The sequence below is a fragment of the Heterodontus francisci genome, chromosome 47 (assembly GCF_036365525.1).
Source record: "Heterodontus francisci isolate sHetFra1 chromosome 47, sHetFra1.hap1, whole genome shotgun sequence".
In the NCBI taxonomy this organism is placed as follows: domain Eukaryota; kingdom Metazoa; phylum Chordata; class Chondrichthyes; order Heterodontiformes; family Heterodontidae; genus Heterodontus; species Heterodontus francisci.
In genome coordinates this window covers 3,684,797-3,702,692 of record NC_090417.1, presented here as the reverse complement: position 1 = coordinate 3,702,692, position 17,896 = coordinate 3,684,797, and the positions used below count along the sequence as shown (strand labels likewise).

At 44.5% G+C, this 17,896-nt stretch overlaps 1 protein-coding gene across 3 annotated transcripts; it reads left to right on the top strand.

Annotated features, from left to right (window-relative positions):
* Positions 1-2,625: 2,625 nt before the first annotated feature.
* Positions 2,626-15,913, top strand: LOC137357267 (U6 snRNA-associated Sm-like protein LSm1). 3 transcript variants are annotated; one of them, XR_010971168.1, is made up of 5 exons: positions 2,626-2,728; positions 6,798-6,866; positions 7,264-7,379; positions 8,226-12,825; positions 15,417-15,913. XR_010971168.1 is itself a non-coding variant. In XM_068023487.1 (4 exons), the coding sequence occupies exons 1-4, from the start codon at positions 2,626-2,628 to the stop codon at positions 8,394-8,396; spliced, it is 459 nt and encodes a 152-aa protein (XP_067879588.1). In that variant the 3' UTR covers positions 8,397-15,913. The 3 variants fall into 3 exon arrangements, 1 of the variants encoding a protein (XP_067879588.1); XR_010971167.1 differs by having other exon boundaries at positions 8,226-12,855; XM_068023487.1 differs by having other exon boundaries at positions 8,226-15,913.
* Positions 15,914-17,896: the final 1,983 nt, after the last annotated feature.

Here is a 17,896-nt window from a genome sequence, read left to right as displayed (position 1 = left end):
GATGACCTCTGGTAGAATGTAGGAGGCTGGCCAGGCGTGTGTTGGAATAGTCAAGTCTAGAGGTATTAATTGCATGGATGAGGGTTTCAACAGCAGATGAGCTGAAACAGGGTGAAGTCAGACAATAGTATGGAGGGGGGCATGAGGTGATCTTAGTGATGCTACAAATATGTGGTCAGAGCTCATCTCGGGCTCAAGGTTGCAAACAGTCTGGTTCAATCTCAGACAGTTACCAGGAAGAAGAGTATAGTCATGAGTTAGGGAACATAGTTTGTGACCGCGACCAAAGATAATGGTTTCTGTCTTCCCAAGAGTTAGTTGAGGGAAATTTGTGCTTATCCAGATGTTGAATAGTCTGTCAGTTCATCAGTGTTCATGTGAAAACTAATGCTATGTTTTCAGATGATGCTGCCAAGTGGCAGCATGTAAATGAGAAGAAGGAGGAACATCAGAGGTAACAGTGTGGGAACAGGAAGAGAAGCCATTGCAGGAGATTCTCTGGCTACGACTAGATAGATAAGGATGCAACCAGGAGAGTGCAGCCGCACCCATGTGGAGGATAGTGTAGTCAACCATGTCAAAGGCTGCAGACAGGACGAGGAGGGATAGTTTACCACAGTCAGAGTCACAGACGATGTCATTTGGAACTGTGATAAGAGCCAATTCTGTACAATGGCAGGGGCAGAAACCTGATTGGAGGGAATCAAACATGGAGTTCTGGGATAGATGGATATGGATTTGGGGACTGATGTGAATAATGAGCACTCAGAACAGAAGGGGTCCTGGTTATCTCACTGGGCAAGGAGGCCACATCTCATCCGCAGAGAGATGATAGATAATTAGCCAAGGAAAACAATGGTCAATGTGTAGTGTAACAACAACTCGTATTGAGAGAGCACCTTTAACAACTCGTATTGATATAGTACCTTTAACAACAACTTGCATTTACAGAAGCACCTTGAACAACTTGTATTTATAAGCACCTTTAACAACAACTTGCATATATCGAGCACCATTTACAACAACAACTTGCATTTATATAGTGCCTTTAACAACAACTGGCATTTATATAAGCACCTTGAACAACAACTTACATTGATATGGCACCCTTTACAACAACAACAACTTGCATTTATTAGCACCTTTCACACCAACTTGCATTTAAGTAGTGCCTTTAACAACAACTTGCATTTAGATAAACACCTTTAACAATTTGCATTTATATAGTGCCTTTAAGAACAACCTGCATTTATATAGCGCTTTTAGCACCAACAACTTGCTTTTAGATAGTGCCTTTAGCAACAACTTGCATTTATATAGTACTTTTCACAACAGCTTGCATTTATATGGCACCTTTAACAACAATTTGCATTTATATAGTGCCTTAACAACAACCTGCATTTATAATGGCACCTTTATCAACAACAATTTGCATTTATCTGGCGCCTTTAACAAAAACTTGCATTTATGTGGCACTTAACAAAAACAGCTTGCATTTATATAGTGCCTTTAACAACAACTTGTATTTATATAGTACTTTTAACAACAACAGCTAGCATTTATATGGCACCTTTAACAACAATTTGCATTTATACAGGACCTTTATCAACAACAATTTGCATTTATATAGTGCCTTGAACAAAAACTTGCATTTAAATAGTGCATTTGACAACACAAATTGCATTATATAGTCCCTTTACCCCATAGTAAAACATCCCAAATTGCTTCCCAGGAGCATTATCAAACACAATTTAGCACCGAACCACATAAGGAGATATTAGGACAGGTGAGCAAAAGCTTGGTCCAAGAGGTAGGTTTTAAGGAGTATCTTAAAGGAGGAGAGAGAGAGGTAGAGAGGCAGGTCGGTTTTGGAAGGGAATTCCACAGCCGAGGGCCTTGACAACTGAAAGCAAGGCCACCAAGCGTGGAGCGATGGAAATGGAGAATGTACTGAGAGCAGAATTGGAAGGTTGTCGGGCTGGTGGAATTTCGAGATATATAGCCATGGAGGAATTTGAACACAAGGAGATGAATTTTAAATTCAGGGCATTGCCAGACCAGAAGCTGATAGAGATCAGCAAGAGCTGGGCGATGGGTGAATGGGACTTAGTATGAGTTTGGATATGGGAAACAGTTTGGGATAAGCTGAGGTTTCGAGAGGATGACCTGAGCAACATTGGAATAGTCAAGTATGGAGGTGACAACAGGAATGAGGGTGTGGGTAAGGGTTTCAGCAGCAGATGGGATGAAGTAGGGGCGATATTACAGAGGTGGAATGAGACAGTTTTGGTGATGAAGAGGATATGAGGTTGAAGATGGGCTGATGGTGGCACTTGTAAAGAAACAGAAGTGAGATGAGGAGAATTCTTTTTACACGGTGAGCTGCCTGGAAGCAGATTAAACAGTAACGTTCATTGGATAGATATTTGAAAAGAAACTGCAGGACGATGAGGAAAGAATGAGGGTGTGGGATGAAGTTGATAGCTCTCTCTCGAAGAGCCAGCACAAACACGATGGGCCGAAGGACTTCCTTCTGTGCTGGAAGATTCCATGATCTGACAGGGGCACTGGCCCTTTAAGGGGCGTGGCCGAGCTCTGAAAAGGTTCAAATCTCAGCAAGGGGCGATGAGCCTTGTTTTGTCTCCTCTCCATTCAGTGAGAGTGTTTTGCAAGGCTGCAGTTATGAACTACATGCCGGGTACAGCAAGTCTGATTGAGGATATCGACAGTGAGTACTTTAACTCTCCCAGTCTGGTCACGAGTGTCTCGGAGTAGCAGCCACTTTATAAGGTTTCTTTCGGGAGTTTCATTTCACAACAGCACCTTCTGTTGTTGTGGTCAGTAACACTTGGCAGTTTCAGTGCATTCGTAGTTTTATAATACTTTCGACTCCCTGCCCATCACAGTGACTCCCACTTTCCATTGAAGAGGACAGACAGGAGAGTGTGTGAGGGAGGCTCCCAGTCAAACCCACTCCAGGCAGTGTTTGCCTGACACGAACTGGATTTTACCTGAAGGTTTCTCAGACTCTCTTCTGGTTCAGACTTGTATGTGGAGCATTTGGAGATGATTCTGAGTGAGAAGGTGTTTACAGTCAAGATTATTTTTCTCAAAGTTTTTCGTTTATTTTTTTTTTAAAGTGCTTTTGAACTTGAGCAAGAAATGCCGAATATAATTTTAGTATTGATAGTGATGTATCTGTGCATAAAACAGTGACGTCTTAAGATCAGTTATAATGAGGAGACGGTTCCAAAGTCTAGTTAAATGATTCAAATAATTATATTATTCTCACCTACCTGTCACCACAGGCACTTGAACCACTTGGAGTTCCCTGGCTGACGACTGCAATTTGAGCCTCCCACGGTTCCCTTTAACCAATGAACAATGAAGTAGTATTTTGTGCATGGTGTTCAATCTATCCTTGCTGCAGCTGTCCTGGTCCTTGCCCCAGGTGCCCAATGATTGCCCCAGGTGTCCTGCCCTGATCATTGCACCAGGTGTCCCTTGATTGCGCCAGGTGCCCTGTCCTTGCCCCAGGTGCCCAATGATTGCCCCAGGTGTCCTGCCCTGATCATTGCACCAGCTGTCCCTTGATTGCGCCAGGTGCCCTGTCCTTGCACCAGGTGTCTGATGTTTGTACCAGGTGTCCCTGTCCCTGTCCTTGCCCCAGGTGCCCAATGAGTGATTGCCCCAGGCAGTTGAGGGGTGGTGGGCTTGGTGGTGGTGGAGATGGGGTCAACTCTGCATTATTTGGTGTATGTGGGGGGGGGTCAACAGGCGGTAAAAAATGCAAATGGTATGTTGGCCTTCATAGTGAGAGGATTCGAATACAGAAGCAGGGATGTCTTGCTGCAATTATACAGGGCCTTGGTGAGGCTGCACCTGGAATACTGTGTGCAGTTTTGGTCTCCTTATCTGAGGAAGGATGTTCTTGCTATAGAGGGAGTACAGTGAAGGTTTACCAGACTGATTCCTGGGATGGTGGGACTGACGTATGAGGAGAGAGTGAGTCGGTTAGGATTATATTCGCTGGAGTTCAGAAGAGTGAGGGGGAATCTATAAAATTCCAACAGGACTTGACAGGGTAGATGCCGGAAGGATGTTCCCGATGGTGGGGGAGTCCAGAACCAGGGGTCATAGTCTAAGGATATGGGGTAAACCTTTCAGGACTGAGATGAGGAGAAATTTCTTCACCCAGAGAGTGGTGAGCCTGTGGAATTCACTACCACAGAAAGCAGTTGAGGCCAAACCATTGTATGTTTTCAAGAAGGAGTTAGATATCGCTCTTGGGGCGAAAGGGATCTGTTAACCGTGGAGCGGAGTCAACTCCCCCTTGTCCACAGTTACTGGCTTAGTACAAAGAGGGGGAACTCAGTCCTTTCTTTAACTATCAATTTACTTTATTCATGTTGTGCAATGTAAGAATAAGGCTTATACACCGACAAAAACCTACAACTCCCCTGAGTTATACAGTTAATAACAAAACTAGCTAGAATTCATAAGCACACCCACTAGGTTTCTCTGACCTTTCCCTGTCCTAGTCACAGAATACAAAGGATATTACCCGAAAAAGGGAGAATTAACGCTGGCCAGGCGTTCCGTTCTCTTTCTCTCTCTCTCTGCAGCCTGCAACAGTAGTAGACTTGCCAACTTTAAGGGCATTTAAGTGGTCATTGGATAGACATATGGGTGAAAATGGAATAGTGTAGGTCAGATGGTTTCACAGGTCGGCGCAACATCGAGGGCCGAAGGGCCTGTACTGCGCTGTAATGTTCTAATGTTCTTCTACGTCGTTGCCACGTCGCTTACACAGGGTCTTCCACTTCCACGATGGTTGATGTCCAGAGTTTTCGCTGGCTCTATGCCCAAAAAGCTCTATTCTTATCCTGTTGCTTATCTCTCCAAATCTGAGCTGTGTCTTTTCGATTGGCTTAAGCTTGATCACCTCGTTCACAGCTTCTCTGAATTCGCCAAGGCCCAAAGACCCCGGTATCACACCGTGTCCAAATAAGGCCCTTTTCCTGTGTTCTGTTCTTTGTCTTGTCCCATAAAGTAATTCGTTCAAACTGGTTTTTACCAGCACAGGCCAGTGTCTGAACTCCAGGTTACCACAGGTCGAACAATCCCAGCAGTTTGTAACTGATTCTGTGTTTCTTGCAGCCCCTGGCCAACAGATCAAAGAATATGAAGGGGAAAGCGGGAACAGGTTACTGAGTTGGATGATCAGCCATGATCATAATGAATGGCGCAGCAGGCTCGAAGGGCCGAATGGCCTACTCCTATTTTCTATGTTCTGATGAAATAGGGAGAAGCTGGGAACAGTGACTGAGCAGAGCAATTGTCGGGTACATGTCGAGAAATCACTTTGTGGACAGATACAAAAACAAAAGACTGATGGAATGCTGCCCTTATTGCAAGAGGACTGGGATAACAAAGGGGTGGAAGTGATGTTACAGCAATACAGGGTCCGGTTAGACGCCTTCTAGAGTCCTGAACTCGGTAGTGGGCACCACAACCCAGGAAAGATATATTGGCCCTGGAGGGAGTGCAGTGCAGATTCACCAGAATGACAGTCACTAGGGCTAAAAGGGTTAAATTCCAGGGACTGGTTGCATAGACTAACCTGGTATTCCTTTTAGTGTTGAAGATTTAAGGGGTGATCTAACTGAGTTGATTTAAAGAATTTTGATCAGGCAGATCCAGAGAAGCTACTTCTTCTGGGGGAGGGGTGCTGTGGTGTTCAGAACAAGGGGCGTAACCTTAAAATTACAGCCAGGTGATATGGGGTGATGTCGGGAAGCATTTCTTCACAAAGACAATCTGGAACTCTCTCTCTCTCTCTCCCTCTCCCTCCAAAAAGGCTGTTGAGGCGACAAGGCTCAAGTAAACTTGTCAAAACTGAGATTGATGGATTTTTGTTGGGTAAGGGGTTAGGAGTTAGGGAGTTAGGCGAGTAAATGGAGTGAAGACACACACCAGCCAAGATCTAATTGAATGGCCTCTTCCTGTTATATTGCAGATGGTTTCTTGATTCCCCTTAATGTAGTCCTCCTGCTCAGCACCAGAGAGTGCTGGTGTACCATCTACTGAGGGACGTCCTCTGCTGTTGTACTATGGCAAAAAGTTGGTACTGCCACAGTTTGACATTGGCACTGATGCCATTACTGATTGATGAGTGAGACTGAGAACAAGAACAACTTGCATTTATGTAGCACCTTTAACATAATAAAACATCCCAAGGCACCTCGCAAGAGTGTAAATCAGGCTGAATTTGACACCGAGCCACATAAGGAGATATTTGGGTAAGTGACCAGAAGCTTGGTCAAAGAGGTAGGTTTTAAGGAACGTTTTGAATGGGATTTGCAGTTTGGGGGACAGAAACAGCTGTCGGTAGGACGGTCAATGGGAATGTGTCCTTGCCATCTTGATGTTGGATATATTCCAGTTGATGTGTGTGGCAGTGGTTGTGAAGTTGAGACTGTCAGCTTGGTGAGGTGAGAGGGATTGGGCTTTGTGTAGCTAGGGGCAATGGGACGGAAAAGGAGAGAGTGAGGGTGGGGTTGTGTGCACCGGAAATCAAGGCTGGGAAGAAGCCTGGTTTGCCACTTGAGCACGATCCGGGGACACTCTTGCTGCATTCTGGCAAAGGTCCCCCTGGTCAAATAGCCTGCCAACTTTTGTTGTCTGGTCCCTGAGATACTGCGGGGAGGCCAAGAACCAGGGGAGCAGCTTGAACAAGACAAGGCCTCGAAGCTCGGGGAAAATCATCTGTACACTCTGTTTGTTTGATATTACAGAGAAACACCTCGTCCTTCTTCGAGATGGGCGGACCTTGATCGGATATTTGAGAAGTATCGATCAGTTTGGTGAGTAATATTATTCCCTTGCGTTCAAAATGCCATTCAGCCCCTCCAGCCTATTCTACCACTCTGTTAGATCTGTAGATTTGCTCCATATTCCTTCATTCCCTTACCTGACCAAAAGCCTTTCTATCGATCTCCGAGTGGAACATTTCATGTGACCAGGCATCCACAATACATTTTTCTGAAACCGTTTTTTAAACAGGAAAATGCAACAGCATCTTTAGAATTGGCACTTGGCAGATTGACTGCCCCGTGCTGAGGCAAATTAGAGAGAGAGAGGACAAATTACCATTTCATTTGCTGTCTGGGTGTTTACAATGTATCTGAAGCTAGTGTGATGCTGCAGTCACTCGCCGCTGTGTTGAAACTGTTAGTTATTCTTATTATTCGAACTCTGCAGCCAATTTGGTGCTCCACCAGACACTGGAACGGATTCATGTGGGCCAGAACTATGGAGACATCTCTCGTGGAATATTCATCGTGCGAGGAGAGAACGTGGTCCTGCTGGGAGAGATTGTAAGTTTTCACTGCTCTGTGTTCATACTGTAGACTGTGTGGGGTTGGTTGGGGTGGCAGAGCAGGTAGTAGAACATTGAGGGCAGGCCTCTCCTTTTCATCTATCAGCAGTGATGGTGCCCCTCTTTTCTGGAGAATTGGTCATGATCTTGTTGGCAGTGGTGTGAGTCTCTGAGCGATTGGTTCCATTTTGCCAAGCTTCTTATCCCCAGACTGATCTCTGTTTCTCATCAAGACGCTGAAGTGTGATCTGCCATTAACACTGGTCTGTAGGGAGCCTAGTGCAGGGCCCTAGTGTCTATCCACAATGGCCGATGTGACAAGTTCTCAAACTGGGGTGTGCTGTGTGAACGAAGCTGGGATGGTGATCTGAGCCACACCGCGCTTTTCTTCTTTCTTTCATTCTCTTGGGATGTGGGTGTAGCTGGCTTGGCCAACATTTATTGTCCATCCCTAATTGCCCTAGAGAAGGTGGTAGTGAGCTGCCTTCCTGAATTGCTGCAGTCAATGTGGTGTAGGTACACACACAGTGCTGTTAGGAAGGGAGTTGCAGGATTTTGACCCAGTGACAGTGAAGGAACGACATTCTTGACATAACCTTGATCTGCACTTTATAGTTAAGAGAATAAATATACTCTGGAGGATGTGTCTAATCTGGGTGTGAATCCATGAGAGGAAGGAGGCGGCTTGGGGTGTAAATTACAAGTCATCCTGTCCCGTTTCCAGCTTGGAAATGTTGGGCGTTCAAGGTAGAGGGACTATCCCGATGGAAACTGCTGTGTGTGTGTGTGTGTGTGTGTGTGTGCCCTGAAAGCAAGTGATGATCAACGGAACTGTCCTTTACAGGATCTGGATAAAGAGAGTATGTCCACCCTGAAGCATGTGACCATTGAGAAAATTCTGGAGGAACTGCGGCTGGAGCAGGAAGTCAGGAACAAAGCAGAGAAGCTGAAGATTCAGGTTTTTAAGGATCGTGGGCTGATGCTCCCTCAGCTTGACAACCTGGATGAATATTAAGAAAGGGATGTGGGGAGCCTGTCTCCAAACTACACTGGCACTTCACTTATAGTTTCAAACTCATTTTCAGTATTTGTGCAGCTTGTTCGCACTGACTGAAAGGGTTGGATTTTTCATTTCCTTTTGCCAACAGGGTACAACGTCACAGATTTTAATTGTTTTACTGGAGGGTGAATGCAGAAGGATGAATGTACAAATTCCTTACCGATTACATCTCCAGCTTGTCCTGGACAACCTATAATCATGCTGGCAATCTCGCCGTTGGCCACGTTTGTGGAAACATGCAACCCAACTCCAGAGATTGGTCCGAAGGCAGAGTGCAAAATCTCTCCTACTCCACAGAATAGAAAGGAAATTTGGACTTTCTGAGTCGGCAATGACAAGGGAATGGCATTACACAATGTGATCTCCCCAAAATGGTCAAGATACCAGAATTTATTTACATATAATGTCTATAAAAAGTGTTTGATTCTGAGCCACAAATACTGGACTGTGCATGTCCAACTCCAGTCCTGTGATGTGCTGGCACCAGGCGAGTGATCCACTGCTTCAATGTGGTGAAAGGGGCACTGCCCTGATGTTTGCTCACTCTTTCCTCCTTTAGTAATGAGGGTCCCCCATATGAAAAGCTATGCAATGAGCTGGCAAATGGGATGGGGCGTACTAGCTTTCAATACCAAACCCTTTGTAAAAACAAGCGTATGAACAATATTGTGGACCTTTTAATTGATCTGTTAGTTGGCATGGGGTGGGGGTAGGCGGTGAACAGGGAATTGACTTTGAGGCTTGCTGGAAGTTTTATCTCCCCCTCCAGCTATTGGAACATTCTCAATATCAAGTAGCAATTGGATTGGAGCTTAGTGTAATTTTTTTTTTGGAAGAAAGAAAATGCTTGTTCAGAGAATGCACTTTCTTTCTGCAACGTGAATGGTTGTGTCAAGACCTCATTAATTTCCCATGACGAGTTGCCCAGAGACGGTGTAGCTAGGCCTGCCTGAATCACACCAGCCCTTGTGGCAATGATGGTCCCACAGTGGTGGAGGGGAGACTATTTCAGCAAATATTTTTTTTAGTGAAGGGATTTGTCACTCTGAAATCTTGCCTTTGTTTATGTATTTTCTCTCTCCAGTCCAGTTCTGCTTCTGGTATTTGACTTCATGTGTCTTGTTTAGAACAATAAATAAATTGTTCTGTTTGTTGAACTGTTTTTGGCGACATGTCCAAAACAGGTGCCAAGTGAAGCTGTGTTTTCCCAATGCTGCATGCTGTACTGGGTAGATCAGTACCAGGACATGTTGGATTGATGCCCCAGCATTTGCTTTCTTTGACTGGGAGAGCAGGACTGACACTAGCTTTGAGTGGAGTTTCGTTATGCGGACTTGCAGGAGCAATCTGATGCCTGTTCAGGGTTTATTTATTTTTTGAAGCCTCATCAAATCTTGTACCTGTGGGCTCAAAGTGTTCAGTGTTCACTCAGTCTCATTACCAAGCTCAAATAAAATGGTTTTCTGCAGCAGTAAAAGCTGCCTATGGTTTGTAACTGTTTTGTCAGCAATGTAAATGAACTCGTTGGATTTGTTGCTAAGGCAGCGAATCTAAATCACATATTTTGGAGGACCCCTGTTGCCAGAGCGATCGATAAAGACAATCAAGGCACTAATGAAGGTGCCAAATCTTGGAAATCTGAAAAGTTAGGAGGAAGTAGGGGAATTGAGCCCAACACTGCACACATTACATTCAGTATCAGACCACCACTCCTCCTTGATGTGATTTGAACTTGTGATCTGTCTAGTTTTATTCTTCCTGTTTGAGGCTATTCAGGGCCTCTCCTGTTGGGTGTTGGCACATTCTCTTTCAAACTGTATTGTACTGTCCTACGTATTCTGTAGGATCAAGATTAACCAAGCCATTAGCTATTTTTGTTGGTCCCATCTAAGTTCTTGGGGTTTTCCCCTTAAACTGAAACTCATTAACAGTGCAGTCAGAGGGGCTTCTTTTGTGTCTCTGCCATGTTCTTGCCTCTCATACCACCCCTTTTGAAGTCACTGACTTCTTGCTGATGAGATTGGTCCCTGGGCACAGTACCTGATGTCACCAGCCTTCATATCTCTACCTTGGTGTGTACAATAAGTTGTGTTGATGTAGCGCCTTTTAATGGAGGAAAACATCCCAAGATGCTTCACAGGGGCTTTATTGAACAAAATTTGACACACAGCCACATGAGATGTTAGATGGCCATAGGGATAGGTCTGGAGGAGGTCTTTAAAGGAGGATAGAGAGGAGGAGAGGTTTAGGGAGGGAACTCCAGAGCATCAGGTCCAGGCAGCTGTAGTCCCTGCCAGCACTGGTGGAACAATTAAAATCGAGGATGCACAAGAGGCCAGAATTTGAGGAACTCAGAGTCTCTGAGGGTGGGAGGGCTGGAGGAGGCTACAGAGATAATAAACATAGTGATTGCCCTAAGTTGCTCACAGAAGTGCCTTCAGACAAAAGTTAACAGCCGAGCCAAAGCAGGAGACGGGGTTGAATGATCAGGTGATCAAATGCTTTCTCCAAGAGGGGTAGGTATTGTGTCTTCAAGGATAAAGAGGTAGAGTGGTTGGGATGGAATTTCAGAGCTGAGGACCAAGATGTGAGAAGGTACAGCTGCCAACGATGGGAGTTGAAGAAGTCGGGACACACAAGTCTGAATTGGAGAGATCTGAGTGTTGTAGGGTTGGAGGAAGTTACTGGGCAGGGAGGACGGATTTGAACATGAGGATAAGAATATTAAAATTGAACTTATCAGCATGATATTTGACCATGCGAGCCACTGCAGCCAAGCACAGCCCTTCCCCAATGAAAACCCTAGAATTGCTGTCCATTAACCAGGAGCTCTGACTGACCGGCCCTTCAACAGCTGAGGTCAAAGGCAGTGTCCAGTGTGCAACCTGAGTGCAGATCAGTTAACTGGGCCTGAGGTCGTGTTTAAAGCTGAGACTGCCTGGTTGGTACGGTTCAGCTGATTGTTGGATAAACCTGAGCCATCATTTATTTCTCCCCACCCCCCCACTCCCATATCACATGAGCCAGTGGTAGCCAATGGGTAGCCTTCAAGCCTCTTGAGCCTGTAGTTATGGGTTCAAGTCCCACACCAGAGACTTGACCCCCAAATAATCTCGGTTGACATTCCTGGAGCTGCACTGTCGGAGGTGCTGTCTTTCAGTAGTGATGTTCAGTCGAAGCCCCATTTGCCTCCTTGAGTGGGTGTAAAAGATCCCAAGAAAAAGACTTGCATTTATATATTGCCTTTCATGACCACCTGATGTTGCAAAGCATTTTACAGCCAATGAAGTATAGTCACTGTTATAATGTGGGAAATGTGCACAGCAAGCTCCCACAAACAACAATGTGATAATGACCAGATAATTTGTTCTTTTTTGGTGACGTTAATTTGAGGGATAGATATTGTCCATGATACCTGGGATCAATGTAGTGTCTCAGCTGCAGCCTTGTGTGAGAGCTGCTAACTCCACAGACTGTGATTGAATGTGGGATCTTTCTGACCTCTGCATCCGGCAAGACTATCAATCTACTGGGGGATGGGGAGCAGATTCGAGGCTGTTTGAGGTGGGATTTAAAGTTCATGGTTACATATTATTCCATTTATATATTTCAAAATTGAAATGGATTGTTGGTTGCTGTTTGGGTGACTGTGACATCTCCAACACAAAGTACTTCCATTCCTATTAATGTAGTACAAGGGAACTACTGTCTCCTGATCAACTGCTCTTAGCAATGTTTACATCTCCACAAAACACTTGGTGATTAACAGTTGACATAGGAAGCCGTGTCACCATATTGCATCACCCTCTGTTACTGAATCCTTCTGATCGCATCGTCCCTTATCCAGTTCCTCCAGTCATGTTTTCTGCACCCTTCTGATTAGCTTGCTGCTAGTTTCACTCTTGAATCAGCTTATTCTAGTCCTTGAATGGTTGCTCTTCATTGTGTTGGACGTGCTGTTTGTTCTTGTTAGACATTTCAATCGTTGAGGTCAACAATTGCTCCTTTCCATTTGACGGCGTTTTAACCAGCCCTTAGCGTGGACATGAACTGATGTGAGCATATGTTTGGGATTATCTGCAGCACAGAGACTTCTGGTGTGAGAGGGAATTAATTCCTATTTTATGATGAACGTGAAGTAAATGTTTGAGTTGAGACAGTCACTCCTTTAATTTCTGAGATGTTTGGTTTTCAGTAGTGCAGTGACTGTGGAGTCCTTGGAGCCAGCCATATCCATGAGGATCAATCAGCTGGCAACAAACTAACGGGAGAAAGGACAAAAGCAAAGTACTGCAGATGGTGGAAATCTGAAACAAAAACGCTCAAAATATTCAGCAGATCTGGCAGCATCTGGGGAGAGAGGGAGAAACAGTTAATGTTTCAGGTCTGTGACTTAACATCAGAACTGGCAAAGGTTAGACATGTAATGGGCTTCGAGCAAGTGAAAGGGAGGCGAGGGCAGGACAGATTAAATGACAAAAGGTTTCATGCTACAAAATTCAAGGGAGTACTAATGGGACAAGTAAGAAACAGAAGATGTGTCAATGGCAAGGTAGCAGCTGTCTGAACACAATGTAAAGTGATTAAGATAAAACAGTGGGGTGGGGGGAGGAATGAACCAGCAAAAAAGATTAAAAACCAAAATGGTTGAACTCCTTGAGTCCGGAAGATGTAAAGTGCCCAGTCAAAAGGTGAGGTGCTGTTCCTCAAGCTTGTGTTGAACTTCCCTGGAACACGAACAGGCCAAGGACAGAAAGGTCAGAGTGGGAGCAAGGTGGAGAATTAAAACGACAGGTGACAGGAGGCTGGGGTCTCACTTGTGGACTGGACAGACGTGTTTCACAAAGCAGTCACCCAATCTGTATTTGGTCTCCCCAATGTAGAGGAGACCACATTGTGAGCAGTGAATACAGTATACTAAATTGAACAAAGTACAGGTAGGTCGCTGTTTCACTTGGAGTGTTTGGGGCCCTGGATGGTGAGAAGGGAGGTGGTAAAAGGGCAGGTTGTTGCATCTCCTGTGCGGGTATGGAAAGGTGATGTAGGAATGGGGGGAGGTGTTGGAGGTGACTGAGGTGTTGCTCGCAGGGGACAAAGAGTAGTTCTGTTCTGGTCTCCAGCACCTGCTGTCAGATAGCTTCGGGAATCATTGTGGTTGAAGCAGAGGAATGACGCTACTGGGTGAGAGAGGCTTCTGACTGTCTCTTCTGGCAGAACACGTTGGTTCAATTAAATCCGTGGGTTTCAGTTGACTCAAATGAAGCAACAACTGCCAATCAGCCACCAGAATATCAGTTGCTGAATTCTATCACCCAAACTGGAGTCCTAGTCAGAGGAAGTCAAGTGTAGTGGCCTGCTTGCACCATGTCTTGGAGAGTGCTAACCAGGTTTGGTCACCAAGACAACCAGGGAGATGTTCAAGCTTTGACAGCTATTGGGAGAGGTGGCTGACAGTCCTTCCCCAGCACCGTAAGGACTGCCTTAAGAGGAAAGATGGGACTTGGGCAGCTTAGAAAGGTGATTGACTGAAGATTGATCTCCAGTGACGCTGGGTCAAACTGACAAAGGCAGACTGACGTTCTTGACAGTCATCAACCAAGGTTTCTGGGTAGAGCAGTGGAGGCAAAAGGACGAGCATCATTTAAATTGCATGTGGATATTGTAATGGGAAGGTCTTGCTGCATAGACTCCTTCAGCTGAATTGCTTATCAGTTCTGGTGCCTATTTGTCTGAAGACACCAACATCAATAAATTCCCAGTTCCAGCTGCTCCCCTCCATTGGAATGACAGATGTCTGATTTCTACTTTGGCTATTTCACTCGGGATCTTGTTCAATTTGGGGACTTCTAAAACTCTGCTCTTGAATGCTTGACTTATCTCTTATTGATATTTAAAAACCTCTTAACCAAATTTGGCATCTTGTGCTTTCTGAACAAGTTGCCAAACTGTAACAATCTCATTTCCTCTCCAATCAGTCATTGATCGAGTGAATGATTCATCCCCTGACTTTAGTCACTCCTGATTCTGTCCCATTTCCCATTTCTTTCTTTTGTACTTCAGATCGATGACCTACGTAATTCTGGTCAGTTTGTTTCTGTTTTACATTCACATTCCTGAAGATTACCACCGCCTCAGAGCTCACGCACCCTCCACTTCTCGCAAAGCAGTGGTTGAGTTACTTACCTTTTTGATCATCTCTGTGTCCTTAAGTGGGGCAGTCAAAATAATTTCTCATGCATTCCAAATTGTAGCATTAACACAATTTTTTGAAAAAAGTACATGGCTGTGTAGGAATGCCTTGAATGTTTATGTTCTGATCTCTGAAGAGTTGCATTAAACTGCAGGTCCAGCTGTGCCAATACCTCACCATTGCATCATGAGTTTGGACAGGAGGGGGTGGGGTATCATGGGTGACCTCAAGTACACAGACCAGTTTACAACAGATCTGCATTTAGATAGGACTGAAGGCAAGAGTCGTATTCACCTGGGGTCGATTGGGGAACACTCCCCTCTTCACTAAGAGTTTTTGATTATGGACTTCATTTGGAAACACTGATAATGTTGCCTTTTGAGCCACAAAAAACTTCTGGGAGCGTTAGATTTTTTCTAAGTAAGTAAGTTGTGGGCACTTCAATAAAATTCACTTTCAGTTCCTTTTCCTTAGTAATCTTGCCCGAGATTTGTGTTTTTAGCTCATGATCTGAAACCTTTTCACGTACACATGCGTGCGCACACACACACAGCTTGTTTATCTCATGGCTGTTTGTGGGAGCTTCCTGTGCACAAACTGGCTGTCTTGTTTGCTACATTTATAACCATGACTACAGTTCTCAAGTAGTTCATTGACTACACAACTTTAGGATGTCCTGAGGTTGTGAACAGTGCGATATAAAGGCAATCCTTTCACCTCATTGGCAGTGCGTGCTACAGTGATGAGTCAGATGTGGTTCACTGTCAGTGTGCTCCCTGTTTCAGAGCACAAGCTGGCCCAGAGATGAGCTGGATTGAGGGTTTGCAAATTAAACCATTTCTGGGAAGATGGGACGCACACCGAGACAAACATCAACTGCTGCTGGAGGACTATCAATTCGGTGAAAGAAGCCCTTTGGTCTGCCTGAAACTTGCTGGTCTTCCAGCGCAAAGAGTTGTCCACGACTGAATGTTGCAGACTGGCACATTCCAAGGTCCAGGACTACGTGCTGAGGGACGCACTAAAGCTTGGGGCAGCCGCAGCAAAGGCTCACTGGGGAAAGACCACTGTGTAAGGTCCTCCCACCAAGCTGAACTGAGGGGCTGGATCCATGGGAAACCCCTCGAACTGTATCGTTAATATTCTCAATTGCTGTAAATGTAAAACTGTAATTGACATGACAATTGTGAAATGGAAGGGTTGGGAAGAAACTCATGACAGTATTGAAGGAAACTGATCTCCCTTGCAATGTTTGTATTTTTTGGTGCTGTTTTGAAACTGTTTGGCAATGTAATTTTTACAGATTTTTATGAATAAAGTATATTTTGGAAATAAAAAAAAAATTTGTGGAAAGATGGGAATAAGGCTGTGCTGAATCATAAAAATGGTTGCTTAGAATGGAGCATTGAGGCAAGATCTCACCCACATTTTAAAGTCACTTTTATAGTAAATGTTGATCAAACTGGTGAGCTTTATATATTTTTAAAATCTTAATAGGCTTAAAATTATTAGCAATGACGGTGAATGAATGCGAATTGAATTGTTTTTCCCTCCCAACTATTTGAAACTCCTCTGCAAAAACAGCCAAGAAAAATCTTGTTTGGACACTGAATGTTTGTCTTGCAGAGTACCTGCAGCATTCACTTCTAGCCTGATAACTAGCTCATCCAATCAAAAGGAGGCTGCTCAACCCATCGAGTCCATGCCAGCAATCCAGTCAGTCCCGTTTTCCTGTTATCTGTGCTGTGAACAAAACTATCACTCAGCACACTTGTTAACTTAAAAATAAAATCTCGAGTGCACAAACAGTTGATATATTGTGACGGGAGTGGTGGAGCTGAGTTTTGTGCTCGTAGACACCTCTGACTGACAGTCTGGCTTCTGCAAAATGATATTTCTGTGAACATGAATTGCTATAACAAAGAAGATACATGCACTCCCTGACTCCATGGCAAGTAAGGCCTCAGCTGAGTAAGGAAAGCCAATTTAAGTTGGTTAACAAGTTACAGAAGTGGACATTAGAATGCATCCATTACCCCAGCCAACAGTCAAACTTGTGGCTATACAAGAATCGATCCTGAATCTTGGTCATTATTATTTTAATCATTTCTAATCACTCTTGCCTTTGTTTCCAAGTGTACCCATTCTGTTATATGTTGTAGATCCTGTGTTCTGAAGGGTGATCTAAGCAAGGATATGATGAAAGTATTTTATGGAGTAGATACAGGGAAATTATTTCCTGTTGTGGGGCGACCCCAGAACAAGGGGTCACATCTTAAAAAAAGAACAAATAGAGCTCGGCCATTTAGGAGTGAAATTAGGACATACTTTTCCGCACACACAGGTAGTGAAATTCTGTAAGTCTCTTTCTTAAAATCTTTTGAAGAGATGGTGAGATTTTAGCTTGGGTCAAGCTATTAAGGGATATGGATCCACAGCAGGTAAATGGAGGTGAGGTACAGATCAGCCATGATCAAATTAAAGGACAGACCAGGCTTGATGGGCTGAATGGCCACTTCGTCTTCCTATGTAACTTTTAAAGGTGTGTGAGGAAAACCACACTTGCCAAGAATGAGGCATATTAACTTTGTCATATGGAACATTAATTTTAAACTCTTACTGGACTGAAAACATGGTTGCACCTGCATTCCTGGTGAAGATATTGGAACTACTCCCTTATTCATTCATACAGAGATATACAGCACTGAAACAGGCCCTTCGGCCCACCGAGTCTGTGCTGACCATCCATTTATACTAATCCTACATTAATTCCATATTCCCTACCACATCCCCTCCTGCATTAATCCCATATTCCCTACCATTCTCCTACCTACACGAGGGGCAATTGACAATGGTCAATTTACCTATCAACCTGCAAGTCTTTGGCGGTGGGAGGAAACTGGAGCACCCGGTGGAAACCCACGCAGTCACAGGGAGAACTTGCAAACTCCACACAGGCAGTACCCAGAATGGATTTTGATCACAAGACATTAACTGTGCGAAAGTCAGCATTCAAGCCCCCTACTGAGGATGTCTACTATGATTGAAAGAATCTACAAAACCTCGCCGGGCACGTTGTTCCAGAAAAGGAAATGGTCACATGACTGCCCTGCTGACCCAGGTTTGGTTTGAATTGAATTGTGCCACACAGAAAAAAACAGACTGCAATTGAAGTTGAGGAGGGAGCATCTCTCCCTGTCTCTAACACTCTCACGAAAAAAAGAGGCTGCAACTGGATTTCAAGAAGACAGCATCTTCCTCTCTC

Excerpts from the sequence above, each read along its gene's own strand:
- LOC137357267 (XM_068023487.1), top strand. The coding sequence starts at position 2,626 with ATGAGCCTTGTTTTGTCTCCTCTCCATTCAGTGAGAGTGTTTTGCAAG. Across the intron at positions 2,729-6,797 it reads TCTGATTGAGGATATCGACA|AGAAACACCTCGTCCTTCTT; the intron begins GTGAGTACTTTA and ends TTGATATTACAG. Across the intron at positions 6,867-7,263 it reads GAGAAGTATCGATCAGTTTG|CCAATTTGGTGCTCCACCAG; the intron begins GTGAGTAATATT and ends CGAACTCTGCAG.